Here is a 26,558-nt window from a genome sequence, read left to right as displayed (position 1 = left end):
TGTATGGGAGAAGTCAGGAGAGAAATACAATAGTGAGTGTCTACAGCCATCTGCAAAATGGTGGAGGCCCTGTCATGTTTTGGGGCTCTATTTTAGCTAGCAGTGTTGGGGATCTAATCAAGATTGATAAAATTAAAAGCAGAAAGAAAAGAAAACTGAAAAAAAGAACTAGATTACATTATAATCTATGATGCAACAAAACCTTGAAAACATTTGATTGGTAGTGGCTTCATTTTTCAACATGACGATGATCCTAAACAATGTAAATGTACGGAAGAGGATTAGGGCCACCAGAAAAAAGTGGGCACGTCTTTTTTCTTCTATTCCAGAGTTCTGAGGAAAAAGTCAGAATTCTGAAAATAGTTCTTTTCTTTTTCCCTCATTTTTTGACTGACTTTCTTTTCTCAGAATTCTGACCTTAATCTCAGAACTCTGACTTTTTCATCAGAATTATTTTCAGAATTCTGAGGGGAAAAAAAAAAGAAAATTCTGAGAAAAAAGTCAGAATTCTGAGATTACAGTCAGAATTTTGAAAATAATTCAGAGGGAAAAAAAGTCAGAATTCTGAGGGAAAAAAAAGAAAATTCTGAGAAAAAAGTTTGAATTCTGACCTTTAATTTTCCATAGAATTCAGACTTTTTTTCTCAGAATTCTGGAAAAGAAGAAGAAAAACAAAAAAACATGTGCCCACTTTTCCCCCCCAGTGGCCATAATCCTCTTCCATACTAATCCTCTTCAGTACAACTACAGAATTTTTCCATAATTTGCATGTGACGTTTGTATGGTTTAAAGGTCCTTATTTATTTATTTATTTATTTATTTATTTATTTATTTATTTATTTATTTATTTTTAGGAAATTCAGGACTTATTTGTTATCGATAGAAGCTGAAAGGCGTATCAGCGGGACCAATCACAGAACTCTAACTCTTTCACCATGACAAAATGCAGATACAAAATAACGCATACAATTTTAATCAAAAAAATTAAATCAAATAATTCTATAACAAATATATTCAAACTGAATTTAACGCCGTTAAAAGAAGCAAACAAACAAAATATTTCTTTACATTTTTTTTGTTTTACGCGCCCGTGATGACGCAATCACTGCGCGACGATGCCTAAGAAGATTTATATGAGTTCCCAGCAGGTAGTCAAACGATGACAACAAATTTAAAACAGGCCTTAAAAACCCACTTTGGGTTCGACACCTTCAGGTCTAAACTGCAGGAAGATGTTGTTAAAGCAGTCCAAAGAGGTAAGTCGGCTCATTTTTCCTGTCTGCCTCTCTGTTAGATGAACGTTAGCAAGCTAACATAACTGCTGTTTGTCTTTAGTTTTGAATGTGAGGTTCAGTTGGTTTTCACAGACAGTGAGAGACAGAATAATGTGTAACACGGGGGTCTCTGTGGTCTTCCTGCAGGTGACAGGGATGTGTTTGTGTGCATGCCTACTGGAGCAGGAAAGTCGCTCTGCTACCAGCTGCCTGCAGTGCTTGCTGAGGGCATTACTCTGGTTATATCCCCGTTAATCGCTCTCATTCAGGTTAGCGTCTGTCTCTAGCTCCTGAGCTCCAATCCAAAACCTTCGAATAAGTTTTGCAGTATCAGGTTTGCTTTAACCCCTGTTCGTGTTTCTATCCAGGACCAAGTGGATCACTTGAAGGAGTTAAACATCCCTGCCTGCTCCATCAACTCTAAGCTCCCAGTGAGTGAGCGCCGGTTGATCCTGGCCGACCTGGGGAGCAGCAACCCGAAGCTAAAGCTTCTCTACATCACTCCAGAGATGGTGGCCTCGCCCGCGTTCCAGCCCTGCCTGATGGACCTGTGCTCCCGTGGCTTGCTGTCTTACCTGGCTGTGGATGAGGCTCACTGCGTCTCGCAGTGGGGCCATGATTTCCGACCAGACTACCTCAAGCTGGGTGAACTGCGGGCTCGATTGCAAGGAGTTCCCTGTTTGGCCTTAACAGCAACAGCACCCAAGAATGTACAGGAGGACATCATTCAGTCCCTGAGGCTGTCCTCGCCGCTTTCTTTTCTTACACCCGTCTTCCGGAGTAACTTGCACTATGATGTGATTTTCAGGGAGCTGCTGCCAAACCCATACGTCCACCTTTGTGCCTTCATTAAGAAAACATTATCACTTGGAGGTGGATCTAACGGACAGGTTTGTAGACTGTAGGCTGTCATGTGTTATCCTTTTTACAAACAGAAATATTCAGATAGAGTAGCGACAGTTTGCCTAAGGGGTTTACATTTTTGGCCACAAGTTTAAAAATACTCATCATGGGCATGAATGTCATGCAAATTCTGAGCTTTTAATTACTTTTTTTTAAACTGTTCTTTTTGCATTGGGGAATGATTGTATGTGACTTTAAAAAACAAGAATTGGGTGCAAAATAATTGACTTGGGATTTTCTCTGATCCACACAGTGTCGAAAGTGTAGATACAGGCTCCATAAATAGATACAACCCCTATAATTAGATTAGATTAAATGTCCCTTAGCAAGTTGCATGTTGACCAGATGCTTTTGGTACCCAACAGTTAGCTTCTAGTTTAATTCTGGATGGATATTTGAATACTTATTGTGGCAGAATTGGTAGAGTTCTTTAAAGTGGTTGATTTCCTATCAATTCCCATCCTTAAGCATCACTTATAAAAAGGTTTAAACGACTTTGCCATTTACATTAAAAAAATAATAATAATAAAATAAAAAAAATAAAAAAACAGAACAAGTTTTTAATTATTGAAGCATTTTAGCAGCTGTATGTTTTACTTCTAGAATGACTTTTTGTTAAATTTTATTTCAGGATTGTTTGTGTGCCTTTTCTCTGTTTTATAACATTTCTGTTGTTATTAACGGCTTGATTGAGCTCACACAGCATTTTCTTGTGTGAATACAACTGATTTTGTTGCCTAGAGTGGAGGAATAACACTCTTTGCCATTTTCTTTCATGCAAACTCTGGCTTAATCAAACTGTCTGATGTTCGTAAACAGGGATGTGGGATTGTGTACTGTCGGACCAGGGAAGGTTGTGAGACGGTAGCTCACCAGCTGACGAAGCTTGGAGTCGTAGCTAAGCCGTATCATGCAGGTAAAATTATTTTATTTTTTACCTCCTTTTTTTTTTGTTTTGTTTTTTTACATCTATATAAACTGATCAGGCATAAGATTATGAGCACAGACAGGTAAAGGGAATAACACTCATTAATCCTTCATTGTGGCACCTCATAGTGGGTGGGAAATATTAGAGAGCATTTTGTCCTCAAAGTTCATGTGTTAGCAGGAAAGGACTGGATCAGAGCATCACCAAAACTACATCTCTTGTGCGGCGTTCCTAGATGCAGTTGTCAGTATCTATGAAAAGTGTTCCAAGAAAGGAGCAGTGGTGAACCGGGGGTAATGAAGGCTGGCTATCCAAGAGATTAGCTACTGTAGCTCAAATTGCTGGACCAGAGAGCAATGGAAGAAGGTGGCCTGGTCTGAATCACATTTTTTGTGGATGGTCAGATGCTTAGTTACCTGGGGAACAGGATACCAGGATGCACTATAGGAAGAAGGTGAGCTGGCAGAGGCAGTGTTGTGCTTTGGGCAATGTTCTGCTGGGATCCCTTGGGTGACTTTGGGTTACTTTGACTTGTACCAACTACCTAAGCATTGCTTCAGACTATGTTAACCCCTTCATGGGACTTGTATTCTCTGATGGCTGTGGCCTGTTTGAATGGTAAATGGCCTGTATTTGTATAGCGCTTTACATGTTCAGTCATCCACCCATTCACACACACATTCACACACTAGTGATGGCAAGCTACAGCCGCCACAGCTGCCCTGGGGCGCACTGACAGAGGCGAGGCTGCCTCCCACCGGGCCCTCTGACCACCACAAGTAGGTAACGGGTGAAGTGTCTTGCCCAAGGATGTGCTGGACAAACAAGTCCAATCCACGGAGGCCCAACCTCGCAACTTACAGGACTTAAAATATCTGCTGCTAACATCTTGGTGCCCAACACCACAGCACACCTTTCTGGGTCTAACGGAGTCCCATACCTCGATGGGTCAGGGCTGTTTTTTGGCAGCAAAAGCAGAATGAGCACAATATTAGGCAGCTGGTCATGATGTTATGCCTGATCTGTGTATAGGATGTGTAAAATTGAGTGTTTGAGCTCTACTTTTGTAGGCTTGAAGGCAACAGATCGGACAGGGGTACAGAATGAGTGGATGCAGGGGAAAGTGCTGGTTATTGTGGCTACCATCAGCTTTGGCATGGGAGTAGATAAGGCCAATGTCAGGTGAGGCTGCAAATGCACAGTTATCACTCGCATTCTTCTTGTATCTAGTTTTTTTTTTTTTTTTTTTTTTTTCCCCTGCCATTGTGTATTCAAATGTTTCTGCAGATTTGTAGCTCACTGGAACCTCGCTAAGTCTCTGGCCAGCTACTACCAAGAGTCTGGGCGAGCGGGGAGAGATGGCCTGCCCTCCGCCTGTCGCACATACTACTCCCCGAGAGATAAGGAGCAAATTAATTTCCTCATTCGGCAGGAAGTGGCAAGAAAGCAGGTCAGATTAGCAGCAGAGCAGGATGGAAAGCTCTTTGCTGCACAGTTTTTATATGTGTTTAAATGTGTCTGCAGGAAAAACGGGGCTTTGCAAAGGACACTGACAAAACCGCAATGACTGACTTTGAAGCCATGGTGTCTTTTTGTGAACAAGAAGGGTAAGTAAAGGATTCACACATGCGGTGACAGGTTATAATTATTGTTATTTTTATTATTATTTACAAACAGATCAAAGCATAACTGACAATAAGTGCAGGCTTAAAGCATTACATCATAACATAACGCCTTCACCTGTTCCACAGTATGTAACGTGCAGTTTTAGATAAAGAGTGCATTTCTGTTTCTGGACAGCAGAGGGCAGATTTCCTCTCTTACCATCCTTTGAAAGCTGCTTCCTGCTTGAGGCTCTTGACTAACTCAGAAGTCTGACTGCCAGTTCTCATTACTTTAGAGTGACACATCATTATGTTTAGAAAGCTCTGAGAAAAAACAATCCAATCGGGCATTCCCAGTCATTTCTCACCGTTTGCCTAAAGTTAGTTTCATACACGTGTTCAGTCCTGTATGGTCCAAGAAGTTTCTGCCTGATTCACACACAGCTGGAGTTGGCCCTGCCCTGTCCTCAGGGATCGCTGTTGGGAGTGCAGTGATGCTCCAAGGAATGTGGACTCTCCTGAAAGCCTGTTGACTCGAGCAGGTGTGTTTGGCAGCGTTGCAGGACATCCTTTACGGTGTTTGGCAGGTGTTTTGTTGTCCAAGGGTTGAGGTTCTTTAGTGCTGCACAGCATGCACCCTGTACAATTCTTGTGTGTGTGTGTGTGTGTGTTTCTAAAACACGATCAGGACTCGCTGTGTGGAGAGCTTGCAGTTGTGTCTGTTTTTGCTCAAAGGTCGGGACCCTTTAGCTTCCTCTTGCGACAGCAGCAGCCGCAGCAGCCGCAGCAGAAGCTCGCGCAGGTCACCACTGTGATGAGCAGGACTACAACTGTGGGAGAGCAGCAAATAAACAATGTCATGACCAGCTTATTGATGAACAAGCAATGTGGGGGAAAAAAACATATCGACCAAAAACTCACGAATAAAAGTTAGCAGGACGAAGAAAGCTCCCAGCTCTATGGGGTTGGCGTTGGGCAGACCTTGAAGCTTGACCCAGATTCTGCCAAGGATGTTCAGCGTCTGTTCTCTGGCATCCATCCTAGTGAAGACAGGTATACAGCACCTCTTTTATTTCCCTTGCAATCTAGGTATTTCTCCTGTTGCTCACTGGTGACACTGTGAGTGGGGCGAGGTGGAATTGCTATTTACATGTCAGAGCTAAGCAGTTTTTCAGCCTGTGGTTTAGTGGGCGGGTTGTCATGAGAAGGCAGGAATCTCTGCCCGAGAAGAAACGTGTGTCTGATAGAAAGCGGTAAATGCACTGGTGCTTTTTCTGTGCCTGAACAATTTTAATCCAACCGGGTTTAAAAGTGTTCTGGAGGAACAATATTCTGCTCTGTCATGCAGGCTGTAAGAGGTGGGGATCGAACCGCCGACCTTCGATTAATAGAGAAGCTGCTCTGTTTACGAGAGTATGGTAAACAGACGGGCTGATTCACATATGGGTTGAGTTAACAAAAGGAACAGAACGAGGCCCTTCTCTGTGATAAATGTGTTAATCAGACGGCTCTGCAGACACTTCAGTGTGTGCAATGGGCGGTGGTAGGGTGGCAAGTCATTGAGCTGGTGCTGAATTGCTGGAATGGGTGTGACAGCGTGTGGCATTTCTAGTTTTGAGAGTTCTTTGTAACTAACACTTGCAGTACGAAGCATAAAAGGATAAAAACTATTGAAAATAACTACAATATGAGTTATTACACTGGCACTGAGGACAAAGCCTGGAAACTTGGGGGTCAACATGACGTCTTGATAATTCAGAGGAGTTATGGTAGTGTATCCTCCTTCTGATCACATGCTTTTGAGTATTCTGGATGTAAACATCCTGGTTCCAGAAGTGTGGATAAGGTGGTAATACTATCCAAAGTACACTGTTAGAAATCAGGATACTGTGGCATACCTTAGCCAGGTTTCACAGCTTTCTTTGTTCTCAGTGGCCGAGCTGGTGACAGATCAGATCAGGGATCAACTCCACCCACAGGATCTGTAAACCTGCACTGTGTAATTTATGCAAGTGTATGTGTCTCGTGTTCCTTGTCAGAAACCTGTATCACATATACTCAAAACCAGGATGAGATCGGGGGAAGATTTGCATGATCACAAGCTAACTTGTCCTTCCTGGCTTCGAAAATTTAAATGTGGGGAAAGGTTGTGCTGCATTGCTTTAACTGTGTATAAGTGTAATGTGTTGTTTCCAGTAAAATCCAGTAATACATATCTGCTCTGCTCACTGGAAAAAAGCCACAGAGCTAACTCAGTACTTTTATAAAAACAGCTTAAATGGGCCACATGTATTATAGCTATGCTACACACAGTGATGTGGGAAATTAATGCTACAAAATATTTTCATGCTATTTTTTAAAAATCCTAGTATGAAAGTGTAAGTCAGGGGAAAAGGAAGGATTGATTTTTCCAACCATGCGGGCTGTTCCTACCTGAGACTGTGAGCTTGTGTGGAACGCGATGCTGATTAATAACAGATTTTGGAGCTGACTGTATGTTCGTTAAAACGATGAACAGTATTTACAGATCACATGCATGTGACTCTGAGAAATTCTCTATTTTTAAACACATTTTACACATTCGTCTGCTTGAATTGTTTTTCTCACGCTGCGCTCGCACAGAAACATTTAAAAGCACTTACCTGCTGATCGGAAACTTCTTGTCGTTTCTTTGTTTGTTTGTTTAGTTTGGGGTTTTTTTTGGGTTTTTTTTGTGAAACTTGGCCGAGCCTAAACTGTCAGAAATCGCAAAACCAGTTGGCAATTAGGAGTCGGTCGGAAACGTGTCATTCTCTTCTTTCCCCTGACGGAGCTGCCAGCTGAGTGCCTTTGCTTTAGGCTGCGTGCTAATTTGTTTGTGGGGACGTCATCCGGAGGAGGAGTGGTGCTCGGGCGAGCCTGAGATTAGCGGTGGAGGTTGAGATATAGTTAAGAGGGTTAATTCCACTGTCACTGATGACAAACTGCACGTGAGGGGGGGAAAGTAGACGATAACAAATTTCATCCGGCGCTCTTCTGCCCTCTTTCACGCTGCTCTGACTCCTCAGTCGCTTTGAGTCTTCTCATCTCTTCCCCTCTTCCAGGCTTCTTGTTGCTCCCTTTGTTTGTTTTCTTTGGTTTTTTGATTTGTGGCTGTCTCATACGCGCACATACAGAGTAGTTACTGCTGTGTCTTACTTTTCTTTGTCTGCCTCAAAGGCTGTTTTCTCTTTGATAGTCCTGCTTCACAGAGCTTTGTTTGCCTCTCTGTCGTTCCCCATCTCTTCTAGTGCTTCTCTTTGTTTCATGAAAGGGAAGGTGGCAGCATTTCCACTTCTAGCAAGGTAGCTGGTATGTTGCTGAAATGACTCGTCTAATGGGCTGTTTCCCAAGTGCTGGTGTGTGTGTGTGTGTGTGTGTGTGTGTGTGTGTGTGTGTGTGAGAGAATACTGGCCGTTGCGTAATGCTGGATATGATAGTGTGATACAAGAGACCTTTTTTCTGAAAAGAAAATCCCGTCTAAAGCAGGGATTGTGAACAGAAACATGCTGCAGAGGAAGCGGGTGACCTGCTGTCAGACATTAATAGTATTTATTTATTTTTTTCAAAAACCTTGAAATTGTAAGAAAACAACGCTGAACGACTGTTTCCAAATCCAGACTTTGTGCCTCTGCATCCATCCTTCATATCCGTCGATAACAGTTAGTTAGGGTTAGTGTTGATGCAACTGCGTTGTGTTTTTCATGGGACAAAGAGTGGCGCTTGACCTATTTCATAACAAAAGTATTGATTATGGGGATTGATATGGTGGTTACACAACAACTAAAAGATCAATATTGTTTCTAAAACATTATCAGAAAGATGAGATGATGCCTTTTTGCAACTGCAAACTGCAGAGTGTGTTTTCTTTAACTCGTCTGTTCAACGGTAGCTCTTTTCTCGTCCTGCCACCAGTTGCCGCCATGCCACCATCTCAAAGTTTTTTGGCAACACGGCGCCGAACTGCGCGGGGGCCTGCGACTACTGCCGTAACCCCAAGTTGGTGCGAGCGCAGCTGGAGAGAGCGGCCACGCTCAGCACCAAGATCGGTGCGGCTCAGAGCAGCGAGCCCAAGGGAGCGTTCGGGTTCCAGTCGGACACTTATGGAGGAGGAAAGAAGGGTTACGGCTTTGAAAGGCAGGACGATTTTTAGTGATGTTGTGTGAAATGTCCCGCTTGCATTTATGACTTGATGGTTGATCCTGTAGGTTAACACCGATGTTTTGCTTCGCAGGTATGATGAAGGGGAAGGTTATAGTGAAGATGATCCTTTTAAGAGGAAGAAGGAGTTTTCTGAGCTTTTCAAGAAGCAGATGAGCATGCGGAAGGTGATTACCACAAAAAAAGAAATAGAGAAAATCAGCTCATACTCTTTGGGTAAAATATATACGTTATTTCTAAATGTAAGGACAGCATCTCCAGAGTGTTTGTGTTGTGCCTCTGCACATCTGTAAGCCATCTGGGGCTATCAGGCCCTGTAAATGCTGCTTTTGCTAAATGGCTCCCACATGTTCAGTGGAATTTTTACAACATTTGAACTAAAGTATTCCTCATCAGGTCCAAGAGGAGGTTGGCCAAACTGTTTATAACATAGCATAAAAAGCAGGAATGCCATGATTATTTAAAAAAAGTAGAAACTGAGCAGGAAGAACAAACAAGTCATTATAGTGTGTGGAGAGTTATGGAGGTTATTGATGCCTCAGGGCTTCGTTGCTCAGAGCTTCATTTAAATGTTGCTAGCTTAAAACTATGGTTCTTTTATCTTTCTTTCTTTACACATTAAAGAGACATTCTGCACTTCAACTACAGATGCACAGGCTTTTGGACGATGATAAAATGTTGTTAATTGTGGTGGATATTAAATCAAGCCATCATGATGCGATTGAAGTGCCAACTTTCAGCTTTAACTCTGAAAGTTTTTACAAAACTGTCGCATTGGCTGTTTGGAAGCTACAGACATTTGTACACTCAGTCCCCCGTTATCCGTCTTTGTGTTATTTTCATGAAATGTTAAGCAGAAGAATATCAGAGGTGGATTCCAAGTGTTCACGGGAACTGTGAATGTGAGCTCCAAAGACACGCTGGAGCAAGTGAGGGAGGCATCATTAGACTGAAAAAACAAAGTAACTATCAGAGAGAGAGAGTGGCCAATCACACAGTCATGTTCTTTCTTAAAAATGCTGAATGCACTGACCAGCTCAGCAACATCAAAACGCCTGAAAAACGTGGATGATGACAGAATTATTTCTGTGGTTATGAAAAACATCCTTAAAATGTCTAAAAAAAAAAAAAAAAGTCCTTAACAGTCATCATTAACAACGTCTAAAATGGAGATTGCTCGATGAATGGAAACAGAAAGGCTAGATCACAAAATATCCAAAAGAGCCTGAAAACAGTTCAGCGCTGAGAGAAATCTGGAGATGGAGAGAAACGGCTCGTGATTAGAAGCATACCACATCACCTGTCAAACATGGCGGAGGCAGTGATATAGATGGGCATGTGTGGCTGCCAGCGGATATAGATCACTAGCTTTTATTGATGATGGTGACTGCTGATGGATGTGCACAGGCCTATACTCTCTGCTCAGATTCAGAAAAATGCTGCAAAACTGATCAGAGCTTCACAGCACAAATGGAAAATGACACAAAGCAACTCAAGAGTTTCTGAAGGAGAAGAAATGGAAGATTCTTCAATTGCCAAGCCAGTCAGCTGATCTCTAACCAACAGAGCATGCTTTAAAGTTATTAAATACAAAGCTAAATGCAAAGAGACTCACAAACAAGAAGCAACTGAAGGTGGATGAAGTCCAGGCCAAGCAGCTCAAGGGGGGAAACGGCAGTCTACGCTTCATCCAAGTATTAAAAACAATCTACACTCAACAAAAATATAAATGCAACACTTTTGTTTTTGCTCCCATTCCCCATGGGATGGACGTAGAGACCTAAAATTCATTCCAGATACACAATATAACCATCCCTCCCAAACAGTGGTCACAAATCAGTCCAAATGTGTGGTAGTGGGCACATCTGCTATATTGAGATAATCCATCCCACCTCACAGGTGTGCCACATCAGGATGCTGATCTGACATCATGAGTAGTGCACAGGTGTACCTCAGACTGCCCACAACAAAAGGCCACCCTGGAATGTGCAGTTTTGTCTCACAGCAAAATGCCACAGATGCCACAAGCAATGAGGGAGCGTGCAATTGGCATGCTGACAGCAGGAATGTCAACCAGATCTGTCGCCCGTGCATTGAATGTTCATTTCTCAACCATAAGCCGTCTCCACAGGCGTTTCAGAGAATATGGCAGCACATCCAACCGGCCTCACAACCGCAGACCTCGTGTAACCACACCAGCCCAGGACCTCCACATCCAGCAGGTTCACCTCCAAGATTGTCTGAGACCAGCCACCCAGACAGCTGCTGGAACAATTGGTTTGCACAACCAAACAATTTCTGCACAAACTGTCAGAAACCGTCTGAGGGACGCTCAACTGCATGCCCGTCGTCCTCATCGGGGTCTTGACCTGACTCCAGCTCGTCGCCGTAACAGACTTGTGTGGGCAAATGCTCACATTCGATGGCGTCTGGCACGTTGGAGAGGTGTGCGCTTCACGGATGAATCATGGTTCACATTGTTCAGGGCAGATGGCAGCTGAGAATGTCCCAGTTCTTGCATGGCCAGCATACTCACCGGACATGTCACCCATTGAGCATGTTCGGGATGTGCTTGACCGGCGTATACGACAGCGTGTACCAGTTCCCACGAATATCCAACAACCTCGCACAGCCATTGAAGTGGAGTGGACCAACATTCCACAGGCCACAATTGACAATCTGATAGACTCCATGCGACGATGTGTTGCACTGCATGAGGCAAATGGTGGTCACACCAGATACTGACCGGTTCTGGGTCCCCAGACCCCCAATAGCGCAAAAAACTGCACATTCCAGGGTGGCCTTTTGTTGTGGGCAGTCTGAGGTACACCTGTGCACTACTCATGATGTCAGATCAGCATCCTGATGTGGCACACCTGTGAGGTGGGATGGATTATCTCAATATAGCAGATGTGCCCACTACCACACATTTGGACTGATTTGTGACCACTGTTTGGGAGGGATGGTTATATTGTGTATCTGGAATGAATTTTAGGTCTCTACGTCCATCCCATGGGGAATGGGAGCAAAAACAAAAGTGTTGCGTTTATATTTTTGTTGAGTGTATATTAGTTTCTCCAGTTCATTTTAATAAACAGTTAATGCAGAATTATTTGATAACCCCTTGAATTAAATGAGAAAGTCTGCACATTCAGTGATGTGATGTGTACAGAGGCAAAACAACAAAAAATTGCGTCGTGGTCCCAAAGCCGTATATAATAAATGCTCACTGTTGTCTTCTATGTTCTGGCTTTAATACACGTGTGAATACTGAAGGCTTCCCTTCTGCCTGTGCTCGTGTTTATTTAGGGTAACGACAGCAGTCAGAGGGAAGAGTTTGTTCCTCCAGGTAACGTGTAACACGAACAGTAAAAATGATTGTGAATAACTCTCTCTGTCCTGTTTTGTAACCGGTGTTATTCTGCTGTGTAGATATCGACTGCCCGCTTAGAGAGGCCAGCAGCCAGAGAATTCCCAAGCTCAGTGTAAAGGTACAAGACAAAACTTGAACACTACGCACACATTCCTCATATCTGCTGCATTTATGAACACGTCCTTCAGCGACTCAGGCCATGTGATGAGAAAAGCAGCGTTAAAAAACCCAAAACGCAGCAGCTTAAAAGGCTGTGGCTCGTTGGTGTTTGACATTTTGTACAGTAAAAGCAGAAAGTGAGCGTTTTCCAAGGCGTTAATAAGATTCATATTGTATTTCAGGCCAGAGAGCACTGCCTGTACCTCCTGCAGGAGGCACTTCAAGGCCAGCAGGGGGCAGAAGATGCACTCAAGTACTTATCTAGATTCATTCAGATTTTTTTTTTTTTAAACATTTTTCCTCAAACATAAAAATACTGCAAAAAAATAAATAAAAAAATACATATAACTAACTTTTCTCAAAGTGTCGGCATTTGTCTCTCAGCTCTGACAGTCTGTCCTTGGCGGTGGATATTGAACACGAGGTCTTCAGAAACAGCAAGTCCTCTAACTTGTACAAAGCTGTGGTGCTAAAGAAGGTAAGTGCAGGCTTTTTGTTAATGTCTCATTGCCATATAGAGGGAAATGTTTATGCTTAGCTCTATTATTCTGTCAAGGTAACAGAGATGAAGAAAGCGGCACCTGCTTCAGCAGGTCGAGATAAAGCAGAAGGTGCTAGGAGCAGCAGCGGCAGCGATTCCAGAGAAACAGAACTCAAAGAGGCTGGATCCTCCTCTTCATCCTCGTTTTCTGATGAGCCGCAGGGGTTCACGCTGGCATCTGAGGTGTACTCGGTAACATTGCTTTTCTACTTTCCCAGATTTTTATTTATTTATTTTTTTTTTTAAAGGAAAACTGGAGGTTTTTGTGGCTGCAGAGTATTCAGAGGAAAACATGTTTTCTTTCCCCCCCAGCTGAAGCGTAAGAGGGTAGGGGCAGGCCAACGGGGCTCTTCTAACCCCTTCATAACTGCTAAGGATTTAATAAACCCCTCCATGTTGGAAACAGGGGCTAACAAAGGTAGGACAAGCGGCGGATTTTTCAATGGCTACTCAGGAGAAACCATTATGCAGGGAAAAGAAGCCAACACAGATGCATCATCGCCCATCAAAGCCAAAGCAAATGCCGTCACGACCTCCCTGAGCAGCCCGACTAAAGGAGGCAAAGCCATGAGCAAGAAGCAGCAGAAGCTGGCGGAAGCAGCAAAGAGTTCCCACAACATTTCTCATTTTTTCATGAAGCAACATACTCCAGAGAAAAGCCAGGATGAGGAGGAGATGCCGAGGGAGCCCGAAGCCACTTTATCTCCCACTCCAGCTTCCATCTCCCAGGAATACATCAACCAGGAACCACACTCACCTGCTGCGTCAGAAGGAGAGAGCAGTGCTGCACAGTCAGAGACTGAGGATGTGATCCTCGTAGAAAGCAAATCTGAGATAATTGTTATACCTGATGATGACGAGGAGGACGGAGCTGATATTGCAGAACCAGTTCAAGAGACATCTGAGCAGGACCTGACGTCCATCACAGAGTATTTGATTCTTAATTTGATCAGAAATAGCGGAAAAAAGCCTTTTATTGACTTTTAACTGCTTTTTCTTCCCCCTGTTCTCCCACAGACAAAACAAAGACGAAGAAGAACTTAAACCAAGTGAAGAAGAGGTTAACACAAGTGAAATTCCCGGGGTAGGTGTCTGTACACCCACAAAAGTCCTTCTTGAAACAAGTCTTTCCGCTCAGCAGTTTGAAGCTAGATGAAGTGCTCCAAAGGCTTTATAAGTTTGTCCAAAAATAAGACTTTTGGACAAATGTATAAAGACAAAATAAGACAAAGTAAAGTTTTAAGAGATTAGAGTTTGAGCATGATAATCTGTCTTACACTCAGATTGGGGTTTTTCCACAGGAAGTCAGTTGGCATACAATTTTAGCATTCACTGTATGGACAAAAGAACTGGGCCACCTACACATTCAGCAACTGCTCGAGCAACTCATGGAAACTCATGACATGAAGCTCCTGGCGCACAGTTTCTGTGCTGATGTTAATGCCAGAGGTTTTGAGCTTGTCAGTTATTCAATCAGTGGAGCTTTAGCAACTTTTACGAAATACCAAATAGCGTGTTCGACAAAGCACCTGAAGTATGCAGGAGTGGGTCGAAATCTGTCACTCTTCAGTTTTCCTTATAATTTCCTGCATAGCTTCAGACAATATTGAATTATCAGTATAGAAAAACACATTTAGCCTCTTTCCACAATCCACACAATCTAAATCCAAAGTCTCGTTTTTGTTCAGCATAATTTCTCTTTTCTATAACAGACTGAGCATCAGCATGATGGGGATAGATATTAGTTTTAATAGAAAACTCCTCATTAAAGTCCATGTTGTAAAGAAGGGATGTCAAACTCATTTTACATCGTGGGCCACGTACAGATCACTTTGATCTTAAGTGGGCGGCCCAGTGAAACTCCTTTCTGATAGTGTAAAGATGTTTAGCCACACATTTAATCCCCTATATTTTTAAATATATCTGTTCTGTGAACCATCTGTAAAAATCATAAATTTCTCTAGTATGTTGTGAAGGAACAGTAACACTCTGTTATTTAATGGTTTATCTCTTAGAGATATCTCTTAGGACCATGGGGGGAAAGCCATTAAACATATGAAAATACAGTTAAAATTCTAAAATTTATACCATCCTATACATTTTCCAAAGATATCCAGATTGGAGTCTTTGGCAGGCCAAACCATAGATTTCAGTTCTGCCTGGAGTCCTGAGTCTGACTTTATGCTTGTGAACAATCATGACATGTGTGTCCAGGTGACAGATGACATGAAAACCATGACGGAGTCTCCCCCTCCGGCGAAGCGCAGCCGGCCCGGGAATGAGAGCAGCAGGAGAGTAACCTTCAACCCCAACGTGCAGGAGAGAGCCCTGCACCCAGCCACTGACTCGCCCAAGCCTGTAACACTTAAGGAAGCAGCTGATATCGTGGTCCGCTACCTGGACCCTTTTTACACTCAGGGAAAGTTTGCCACAAAGGTGAGCGAGTGCTGTGTTTGTAAAAAAAAAAGTAGGTTTGCGATTAAAAGCAGAATGATTAAAATTCTTTCTTTATTTCGCAGGAGCTGTTTAAGTCTTTCGCTCGCTACCTGTCTCACCTTCTTACAGAGGGAAGGAGCAGGGGGAAAGGCCAAGGTAAAGGGTGCATGGGAAATTTCTAACTTGCAGTTTACTTTGTGTGCTGGTCCTCTTTAACTCCAGCCTCTGGGTCCACAGTGAAAGCAGAGGCCAAGGCTCTCATCAAGAAGTTCTTCAGCAGCGTCCAGCGCTGTGAGAGCGAGGCAGACTGGAAGCACCTTAAGAGACCTCACAGCTGTAAAACCACAGCCAAAACAGAATGAATGGGGGGAGGAAATATGTAGCCCTTCCTCTTTGACAGTGCCTAAACTTCTCCGGTTACGATGACCTCAGGCTTTGTCACAGATGCCTGCTGACGAGGTTTATGGTCCACTTGCTGCTATTTTGTTATTCTTTTAAAATGTTTTCCAGGATGGTTGCTGATACTGTAACTTGGGTTAATAAATAGTAAGCAATAAAACAGGGACAGTTTTGCAGCCTGAGAGATCAGACAGATGCATGTGTGAGACTTCTTTTTAAACTGCAAACTGTGTCTTATTACATCACAGTGCAGAGTTATGCAGACCCAGTGGTGCTTGGAGCAGGAAGCCAGCTGAGGTTTTTCACAGGCTTCTCATAGCAGGAAAAGCAGAGGTGTAATTATTGGCATTCAAACAACAGCGTGCGATTTTGAGCAAGCTGGTTTGGGGATCTTCCGATGTTGCCATACTGGAACATTTAATCCCTTCTCTTTTTGTCTGGTGTGTGTGTGTGTGTGTGTGTGTGTGTGAGAGTGACAAGTAAAGGTGTGTCAGAAAGCTAAAATACTGGTTTGTTGTACAGTGTCTGCAGCTCTCTGTTCAGGAAACATTAAAAATGCTGTCACAGTTGTCCTCTGATAGCCGTCTGTCACGTTTAAGATGACATTCGTGGTTGGGTGGTGTTTAAAGATGGGGTCGTGAAGAGCAAAAAGACTTTGAAGCTGTTATTATTTTCTTTTTAATAAATTTTTTGTGCTATTAAAAAGGGAATAAATAAGCCATGATTTCCTTGTTGTTTCTCTGACATTAGAAAGTTCAAAGTAAGTCATTGAGATTTATTCTCTGGGGGGGGGGTGCGTGTGTAAGTCAATGGGGGAATAAAATGCACAAAACACGTGTTTTAATGCTTCTGTTTCTGGCAGACTATCTTACTTGCTCTTAAATTTTATGTTTTTGTTTATTCGTCTTAAATACTGGAACCAGTTTTGTTTTTTGTTTTTTATTCATGCAATCTACTGTGAAACTGTCCATCTTGAATTTTCCTGTATTTAAAAATATTCTGTCTCTCAGCAGGGGGAGAATCTGTGATGCAGGGCTTTTTCTTTTTCTTTTCATTTCCTAAAACATGGTTTCCAATGATGAAAGCATATAAAAGGCGACTGTATCAGTCCCCACAGTCGGGAAGAAACCAAAAGCAAAGATGGCCACTGAGGCCCAGCTGTGGGGAGTCCTGGTGGCCACAGTGGAGCCAATCTGTGCTGCAGATTGTTCACAATAAAGTCTGTGTCGAATACAAAGTACCAAACAGTGTGAGACGTCTCTTATTATTGTTGTTATTATTAACTGTACAGGAGACGTCCCTGGTGGGGACGCTGTCAAGTAAACGATGATGTCATCTTTAGTAGTGCTGCTTTCAGGAACTCCTGCTAACGTAGGACTCAAGAGCCTCCCACACTTTTTATGAGTAATGTCATTGCTTATGTTGGTAAATACACAGTAGTCAACATCATTTACGAAAAGGGTGTGTATATATTTTAATCTTCATGATTATGTGTTAATTTACCTACATTATAAAGAATCCGGCCCTTTTTGGCCACTTAAAATGTGTTTATAGTACCATTATGTTTTACTTGTTTCAATTTCCGCTGGCCCTTTTGGCCAGATCTCTCTTTTGTAAGCTTTGGATAGTGGCCGGATCAATCCAAATATCAATAGTATTGATACGAACGCTGATATTGGTATCGGCTCAATATCAATATTTGCAGTACTGCACAGTAAAATGGTCTGTTAAAAAAGTCTATTAACCTCACTGATAGGGTAAAAACAGCACTGAATTCTTTAAGGGAACAGTAGAAGAAGAATCTCAAAAGACTAACGTTGCAAACAGCACTTTTCTCCCACAGCACATAAACGCAGCACCAGCAGCGCTCGGTTACTCGGTTGCCGCCAGGCTGCCAGTCTGCGTCCGCTGCTGCTGCTGCACATCAAAGCCTGATGAGACACCGAGGAGACGCTGTCAGCCTCCTCCAACCTGCTTCACGTCGAGGCCGCTCGGATGCGGGGTGCTTCATATCTGCGGACGCTTCGAGAAGAAAAAGGAGAAGGAGCAGGTGCACCGAAGTCCCCGCCGCCGAGGTTTCCTCTCTCTGAGTGATTTGGGGGGGGGGCTGTTGTTCGTTGTCACTTCCGGGCGAGCAGTCGGTACCACCGGCAGCTCACATCGCCGGCGGAGGAGGAGAAGAAGAGGAAGTTCGGCAGCATCGATGCTTCGCGCGGGGAGGATGGAGGAGTTTGTCACGGAGGAAGAGGAGCCGTGGTACGACCAGCGGGACCTGGAGCAAGGTGAGCCCACTCCTCCCAACCCCACCCCTTTTCTATTAGCAACCGCTGGCCCCCGGGTGTTCATGCATTTAGAGGTGGGTGGAAAACCGGGAGGAGGTTGCACCTCTTAAAGGCAACTCATGCACGAGTTGGAGCTGCCTGCCCTTCATCTCATCAATTACTCCGATCCTGTCAGCGGTGGTTCGGACAGCAGTCCTCCTGTCAGACTGACTGAATGTCTTCCTCTCATCTCAAGCTGTTTTTCTCTCTCAAATCCATCAGCCCACTTGCTGTGGAGCTGCATGACGTTATTTTGAGTGTATGTTCCTAACAAAAAGGTCAGCACAGTGTGTGCAACAAATCCCCAGAACTTTGTAGATTTTTGAATAAAATGAAAGAAGCAAAGAGCAGCAAAGGCAGCTCAGACTGTTTATTGTTGCTCCTCCTTGCTGCTGTGTGACCAGCCCTGCCAGAAAAATGGCTTTAAAAGGCTGCAGTTTCACTGAGAGTGCGTCTGAGGAGAGCTGTGCTCTGGAAAGCCTGCGTCCTCCTGCAGCAGCATCACCCCATCTCCTGATTACCTGCTGACCCAGAGCGCTAAAGCAGCTTTGTAGCGTCATTGTGCAGCATGCATGGAGAGGCAGGTGGATTTGACTCCCTGTGTGTGTGTCCATCATCAGAATTTCATCTCAGCATTATTCAGCATACAGACTAAAGTCATTAGCCCCCCCAACCCCACTCTGTTCCCATCCCGCAGGCTGATCTGATTAGGGAGCCCCAGACGAAGCCTCCTTAGTGGAGATCAGAGATTTGAGGCTTTTCGGGGTCAGACTGGAAGCGTAATTACCGTCAAGCTCTCACTGTGCCACACAAATACACTGTGTGCACTTTAGAGCCTGGCATCATTTTGCCCCAGAAATGATGCTGCGTTATGCAACTTTTCTGCTGCCGGATCTACTATTTGGTGACACCACCCCCCTCGCCTACCCACCCCCTACCTCTGTGTGGTTATTAGAATCAGGCAAACATGGAAAATGAGTCCTGGCAGATGGTGTGGTTAGTCCTGCAGCTTCATCTGACCTGTGAGGGGGGGCCTGTTGCATGAGGAGTTAGAGTTCAGTCCCTGTGATAAGGATGACTTTCTCAGCAAGGCCTCCTGCACAGAACTCAGAAGTTATATAACAGAAGACTCTCGGCACGTGCCCGCCACAGGGACAGAAGCGGCGCCGTGACTGTGAGGTGCCGTGCGAACTCTCCTCCAACGCCTCTTCCTCAGCTCATTAGCGCTCTCCGGTTCAGGCTGGAGTTTTGCTATCTCTTCTGTCTTGTTGAAGCATGTCCTTGCCTCCCCTCGCTGCGTTTTAGGCGACAGAGAGGATGCACAGCGTGCACAAATGGAGCTTGTTAAATATGTTAGATAAGGCAGAGGTGTTACATGCAAATGAGCCCAATCGGATCTAATCTTTTGGGTTTTACACCTGCAGAACTGCATGCATGCAGGCTTGTGTTTTTATCCTCTGCGTTGGGTTGAAAAAACACTCCATTCACTGCTCAGTAATGGATGTCAGTGCCTCTCTGTCTCCTCCCGTCCCTCCACTCCCCCATGTTTGTTATGAGCTCCAAGTATACAGAGCCAGCAGGATTCTCCTCCTCCTCCTCCTCCTCCTCCTCCTCTTCAGTCCAGCTTGTTTTTATCCACCAGAGGAGAATGAATAATGGATGCTTCACGCTGTGTCAGAAAATATCAGCAACTGTTAAGGTGTTGTCAGAGCTCAGGCTCCTGCTGTGCGCACAACTGCAGGCTTTTATCAGCATGATGTGAAGAGAAACCAATCTGCAAGACAACTATTGTGATCTTTAAAATAAATGCACGGTAATATTTGGTGCCTGTTCTCTTTATCTTGGTTTTCATTAAGTCATCCACAAACAAGCCTGAACAACTGGTTTTAGCCGTAAAGCCCTGAGAGCGAACTCTGCTTATGTCTGTCCTTCTCTCCCATCTCTCGTCAGACCTGCATTTGGCAGCGGAGCTCGGCAAGACCCTCCTGGAACGCAACAAAGAGCTGGAGGACTCTCTGCAGCAGATGTACATCAACAACGAGGAGCAAGTGCAAGAGATTGAGGTGTGCTACTCCTGGGCTGCTGCCTGTCTGTGTTCCTTTCCTACTCAGTTATGGTATAAAGTGAGGGGAAGAAATGGCAGAAAGCAGCACGAGTGTGTGAGAAGAAAAAAACACGTGCAGAATGCGTCAGCCTCTTCACAGCTCAAAATCTGCATGTGGTGTTAGCGACGAGGCTCACCGAGGGTAAAGTAAACACCTGATGAGAGCCTCTGAAAATGTATTCTCAGTCTTAGAGATAGACACACAAAGTCAACGTATCGAACAGGCGAAACCTGTATATAAACTCGCTAGCCACTATATTAGGAACACCTTACTAGTACTGAGTTGGACCCCATTTTCCTTCTGCGCTGTCCTAATTTTTTGTGGTACAAATTTCAAGTCAAGTCAAGTGGCTCTATTGTTATTGCAACCATGTGCAGTGATACAGTACACAGTGAAACGTTCCTCCGAGGCCATGGTGCTACATATGACATATAACAGACAATCTACACAGCGCTGCATAAAGTGCAATGTGCAAAAAAACAAAACAAAGACAGTGCAACACCAACCTGAACAGAACGATACAGACACAACACAGTGCATGCACAACAGGGCAATAGAAATGTGCAAAAGACTGAGCATTGTGCAAAAAGCCACTTGGTATATGAGGGTGTGTGTGTGTGTGTGTGTGTGTGTGTGTGTGTGTGTGTGTGTGTGTGTGTGTGTGTGTGTGTGTGTTAATCCAGTCACTGAGTGTTCGGGAGTCTGGCAGCTCGGGATAAGAAACTGTTTCGCAGTCTAGCAGCGAGGGCCTGATTACTCCGGTATCTCTTGCCCGAAGGCAGCAGGGTGAAGAGTGTGTGTGGGGTGTGTGGGGTCCTCCACAATGCTGTTGGCTTTGCAAATGTACCAAAGTGAGGTGACTGTGGAGCCCATTTAAGTACACTGAACTCAGTGTCATGTTCAAGAAACCAGTTTGAAATGATTAGTTTTGTGACATGGTGTGCTGTCCTGCAGAAGGTGGATACACTGTGGTCATAAAGGGACAGGCATGGGCAACAACAATACTCTGGTGTCTGTGGTGTTTAAACTATACTCAGTGGGAACTTATTAGTGCAGTGTGCAATTTTGTGACCTTGTGTAATTTGTAGCCTCAATTTCTTGTTCTTAGTTGGCAGGAGTGACAGCTGGTGTGCTCTTCTGCTGCTGCAGTGTTCAGAGATGCTCTTCTGCTTACCTTGGTTTTAATAAGTTGCTGTGGACTTTCTATCAGCTTGAAGCTCTATGGCCATTCACCTCTGACCTCTGACATCAACAAGGCATTTTCTCCCAGAGAACTGCCGCTCTTTGTTCTGACCATTCTCTGTAAACCTTTAAGTTAGATTATTAGATGTAGATTTTCCAGTGTTCTGGCTTAGATGTCTCACAGTTTTGACTGACACTACCCACGAGATGAACTTTTAACCCATATGAACCCGTGTGAACTGTAATTGTATAAACGTGTGTATTTGGGTTAGTTTGCATTCTTTAAAGTACTTCTACCCTGTGCTCCCAGGACCAGTCTGTTCTCCAGATGTAAACCATTAAGATCCTCTCATTTTAATTGCAAACATGCGTCTCTTGCAGTACCTGTCCAAGCAGCTGGAAATGTTGCGGGAGATGAACGAGCAGCACGCAAAGGTGTACGAACAGCTGGATGTGACGGCCAGAGAGCTGGAAATCACCAATGAGAAGCTGGTGCTGGAGAGCAAGGCGTCGCAGCAGAAAATAGACAGGTGACCCACAGCTGCTTTGAGCCCACGCTTTCACTATACGTGGTTGGCCTCTGTGGGAAAAGCAGCGAGCCTGATGTAACAGTCACTTCGTAATCAGCTGAAGAATGTGAGCCTTGCTGCGCTGACAGACCACTCCCTCCACCTGAGCAGCTATAATCGGATTTAAATAATCAGGGATTACATTATGTTATGTTGGTTTGTAATGCTGAGTCATTCCAGCATTGAGATAAAGGTATGGTGTAATCAAAATGGAAAAAATCAGTGATCTGTGTGTGTGCATGCCTGCAGGTTAACCAGCACCATGGAGACCCTACAGAGCCAGGTGGACAGTCTCACAGCTCGGGTTGAGGAGCTGCGAACTTTGGAGGAGCTGAGAGTCCGCAGGGAGAAGAAGGAGCGTCGCAAGACCATCCACTCTTTCCCCTGCCTCAAGGAGCTCTGCACTGCTCCGAGGTCACTGAGCGTCAGGAAATGATTGGTGTCTTTGCTGTCTGTAACATAGAGCTAACAGTAACAGTAACATGTCCTTTGTATGCAAAAAAGTATTTCATTTCTTAGTTTTTTTGCATATTTGTCACTTTTTTCCAGATCATCAAACAAATACTAGACAAACATAACCTGAGTAAATGCAAAACATAGTGTTTAAATCATGATTTCATTTATTAAGCGAAAAAGGTATCCAAACCTACACGGCCCTGTGTGAAAAAGTAATTGTTCCTTAAAGCTAATAATCAGTCATTGTCAATGAGTCTTTCACATCTTTGTGAAGGAATTTGGACCCACTTTTCCTTTTTTTTAAATTCAGCCACATTAGAGGTTTTTTAGCATAAGCGGCCTGTTTAAGCATATAAATCTGATTGAAGTCCAGGCTTGGCTCCAAAACTTTCACTGCTTGTTTCTTAGCCATTCAGAAGTGGACTTGTTGGTGTGCTTCAGGTCATCGTCCTGCTAGATAACCAACCCAGTGAGGCCTTGGTATGGCGAGTGAAACCGAACTTTTTTTCTTTCCAAAAGATGTTGTTAATCACAGTTAATTCCTGACTTAACAAGAGAGGCAGTTACTTTTCCACACAGTGCCAGATAGGCTTCAGTAGCTGTTTCCTTATAAATGATGAAGTCATCATCTAAAAACTGAATTCTGTATTTGTTCAGGTTATCTTGGTCTAGTATTAAAATTAGTTTGATGTAAAACAAAAAAACCAGAAGGACTTTAATGCTTTATCACTGGACTGTATTTATAGTGTGACTGTGCAGTGTTTGTACATGAAATTTGAATGAGATTGGCCACAAACGCAGCTCACTGAGTGTTTTTTTTCCTGTAAGGTATGAGGATGGTTTCCTGCTGGCCAATCCGGGTAGCGTGGACCTGGCCGAGCGACAGCCGCTGGATGAGGAGAACGACCGTCTGAGAGACATCGTGTCGTCGCTGCACTCGGCCATGGCTGCAGAGCGGTCCAAGCGGGAGGGTGCAGAGAGGGAGTGTGCTGCTGTGCTGCAGGAGTTTGAGCGCCTGGAGCAGCGTCTCCTAGGAGCAGAAGGATGCCAGCTGCGGGTTCAGGAGTTGGAAGCTGAGCTCCAGGAGATGCAGCAGCTCAGGAAGTCCAGGGTGTGTCTGATTGGTGACATGGAAGACGGCCTAGAGAATCTGCTCAATAACGGCCCTGAGACTGACACTCCAGAGGAGAGCCCAGGGCAGGAGGACGGAGGCGAGGGAGGTGCTGGAGAGGCTGGGCAGCAAGGAGGACCGGTGAGAAAAAGCTGCAGCGACACAGCCCTGAACGCCATCTCAGCTCGTGACGCAACCGGTAGACGGCAGGGGAGCTACGCCCTCCACGCCAATGGCGTGCGCAAACGGGGCATGTCCATCCTGCGGGAGGTGGACGAACAGTACCACGCGCTGCTGGAGAAGTACGAGGAGCTGCTGGGGAAGTGCAGGCGTCACGAAGAGAGCCTGTGCCACGCAGGGGTGCAGACCTCGCGCCCCGTCTCCAGGGATCCCTCCATGAAGGAGTACAACATGGCCGCCGCGGGGCCTTCCACCTCCGGAGACGTCGTGATCGCCGCCGCCCCTCCTACACCCCCTCAGACTCCCTCCACCCCTGAAGCCCTGGAGGGGATCAGCAGGCAGGTGGAGCAGGTGGACAAACGGCTGAGCCAGAACACGCCAGAGTACAAGGCGCTGTTCAAGGAGATCTTCTCCCGACTGCAGAAGACAAAGAGCGACATGAACACGAGGAAGAGCAGAAAGACTAACAAGTGAGGCAGAAGCATTTCACTACATATCGTACTGTGTATGACTGTGTACGTGACAAATAAAATTTGAATTTGAATTTGATGAGATACTACAAACATCTCAGTTTACCAAACTGTTTAAAGGCTTCTCATTTAACCGTTTGGACACCCTTCACTGCTGTATCCTGTTTCACATGAAACTGCCAAAGGGATGGAATGCTTCTCCTGACTGTAACTGACAAACTATCTGAACGGAGGGTTTTGTTGTGACGTCGTTTGTAACTGATGCTAAAAAAAAAAAAAGATAAACACTGAAGCCAAATAACAGGCCAACTTTCAGAAGCTTTAAAACTTGCAGCATTTACAGCATGCATCTGGCTGATAACACAAAAAAAGCTAAATCTGTCTTTGAGAAACAGGAATCGCAAGCTTTTGAATGGCTCAATGAGCTTAAAGCTTTTTGAACTCACCGGATAGCACAAAAGTGTACCTCCTGAACAGGCAGCGATGCTTCTGCATCTTTTTCAGGGATTTATTTCATCATTTCCACACTGTGCTGTCACATGATCCAACTTGTTCCTGTAATAGGTTGTTTTAATGTTTCCTGTTGATTAAAATAACTACTGCATCAACCATGTTCTCCTTTTTTGTTTTTGTTTAAACCTCTGCCAAGGTGGTTTAAATACATGTTTTTGTTACTGCTTGCATGTGTGCTGCCAGTCTGTCTGTAAATGCAACAGCTCGGAAAGTTTTGAATGAATTCTGATAAAACAGATCCATCAAGCTCAACTTTATGATTTATTAAAAATCAACAAAAAGCCTTGTAACTTAGAAACTACGATTCTTAACATGTACAAAGTAGCCTGTAAAGATTTCTAACGTGTCACATTTGACCTCTGACCTCTCCTTCAAGGGCAGTAGATGATCCAAAAGTCAAAGTGATAATACTATTAGCCGATTTTTTTCTTACTGCCATTATTTGCATCGACAACATATCCCCAATGATATATGAGGATTGTAAATATCATGGTACTTTGGACCTCTGACCTCTTCTTCGAGGTCAAACTTTTAAAAATAAGACATGTTAAGAAACCCTGCTTAAAACTCTGCTGCCTTTGTTTGTACAGTGGGGCAAAAAAGTATTTAGTCAGCCACCGATTGTGCAAGTTCCCCCACCTAAAATGATGACAGAGGTCAGTAATTTGCACCAGAGGTACACTTCAACTGTGAGAGACAGAATGTGAAAAAGAAAAATCCATGAATCCACATGGTAGGATTTGTAAAGAATTTATTCGTAAATCAGGGTGGAAAATAAGTATTTGGTCAATAACAAAAATACAACTCAATACTTTGTAACATAACCTTTGTCGGCAATAACAGAGGTCAAACGTTTACTATAGGTCTTTACCAGGTTTGCACACACAGTAGCTGGTATTTTGGCCCATTCCTCCATGCAGATCTTCTCGAGAGCAGTGATGTTTTGGGGCTGTCGCCGAGCAACACGGACTTTCAACTCCCGCCACAGATTTTCTATGGGGTTGAGGTCTGGAGACTGGCTAGGCCACTCCAGGACTTTCAAATGCTTCTTACGGAGCCACTCCTTTGTTGCCCGGGCGGTGTGTTTTGGATCATTGTCATGTTGGAAGACCCAGCCTCGTTTCATCTTCAAAGTTCTCACTGATGGAAGGAGGTTTTGGCTCAAAATCTCACGATACATGGCCCCATTCATTCTGTCCTTAACACGGATCAGTCGTCCTGTCCCCTTGGCAGAAAAACAGCCCCATAGCATGATGTTTCCACCCCCATGCTTCACAGTAGGTATGGTGTTCTTGGGATGCAACTCAGTATTCTTCTTCCTCCAAACACAACGAGTTGAGTTTATACCAAAAAGTTCTACTTTGGTTTCATCTGACCACATGACATTCTCCCAATCCTCTGCTGTATCATCCATGTGCTCTCTGGCAAACTTCAGACGGGCCTGGACATGCACTGGCTTCAGCAGCGGAACACGTCTGGCACCGGAGTTTGGAGTCTGACTGTTTGAGGCTGTGGACAGGTGTCTTTTATACAGATGATGAGTTCAAACAGGTGCCATTCATACAGGTAACGAGTGGGGGACAGAAAAGCTTCTTACAGAAGACGTTACAGGTCTGTGAGAGCCAGAGATTTTCCTTGTTTGAGGTGACCAAATACTTATTTTCCACCCTAATTTACGAATAAATTCTTTACAAATCCTACCATGTGGATTCATGGATTTTTTTTTCACATTCTGTCTCTCACAGTTGAAGTGTACCTCTGGTGCAAATTACTGACCTCTGTCATCATTTTAGGTGGGGGAACTTGCACAATCGGTGGCTGACTAAATACTTTTTTGCCCCACTGTACTGCTAAC

General features: G+C 44.2%; 2 protein-coding genes and 1 long non-coding RNA gene across 3 annotated transcripts; 2 read left to right on the top strand and 1 right to left on the bottom strand.

Annotated features, from left to right (window-relative positions):
* Window positions 1-1,089: 1,089 nt before the first annotated feature.
* recql5 (RecQ helicase-like 5) lies at window positions 1,090-15,985 on the top strand. The gene is made up of 19 exons (XM_085270783.1): window positions 1,090-1,256; window positions 1,422-1,543; window positions 1,643-2,164; window positions 2,997-3,093; window positions 4,176-4,287; window positions 4,393-4,555; window positions 4,630-4,712; window positions 8,643-8,864; window positions 8,962-9,055; window positions 12,198-12,237; window positions 12,321-12,379; window positions 12,603-12,673; window positions 12,805-12,898; window positions 12,977-13,153; window positions 13,274-13,890; window positions 13,979-14,045; window positions 15,176-15,397; window positions 15,481-15,553; window positions 15,635-15,985. The coding sequence occupies exons 1-19, from the start codon at window positions 1,160-1,162 to the stop codon at window positions 15,757-15,759; spliced, it is 3,057 nt and encodes a 1,018-aa protein (XP_085126909.1). The 5' UTR covers window positions 1,090-1,159; the 3' UTR covers window positions 15,760-15,985.
* Window positions 4,738-8,065, bottom strand: LOC146575878 (uncharacterized). The gene is made up of 3 exons (XR_014892182.1): window positions 7,352-8,065; window positions 5,631-5,749; window positions 4,738-5,539 (listed from the first exon to the last, which is right to left on the bottom strand). It is a non-coding gene; the product is annotated as an uncharacterized LOC146575878 (long non-coding RNA).
* A 1,667-nt stretch (window positions 15,986-17,652) lies between the features above and the next one.
* On the top strand, window positions 17,653-24,798 carry cdr2l (cerebellar degeneration-related protein 2-like). The gene is made up of 5 exons (XM_085270784.1): window positions 17,653-18,078; window positions 20,068-20,180; window positions 21,786-21,934; window positions 22,223-22,387; window positions 23,258-24,798. The coding sequence occupies exons 1-5, from the start codon at window positions 18,000-18,002 to the stop codon at window positions 24,192-24,194; spliced, it is 1,443 nt and encodes a 480-aa protein (XP_085126910.1). The 5' UTR covers window positions 17,653-17,999; the 3' UTR covers window positions 24,195-24,798.
* Window positions 24,799-26,558: the final 1,760 nt, after the last annotated feature.

The sequence above is a fragment of the Mchenga conophoros genome, linkage group LG4 (assembly GCF_057382185.1).
Source record: "Mchenga conophoros isolate Kocher_MC1m ecotype Shallow Benthic linkage group LG4, M_conophoros_male_GT1.1, whole genome shotgun sequence".
Lineage (NCBI taxonomy): Eukaryota > Metazoa > Chordata > Actinopteri > Cichliformes > Cichlidae > Mchenga > Mchenga conophoros.
The sequence above is the reverse complement of the archived record's forward strand: the minus strand, read 5'-3'. Positions and strand labels throughout refer to the sequence as shown.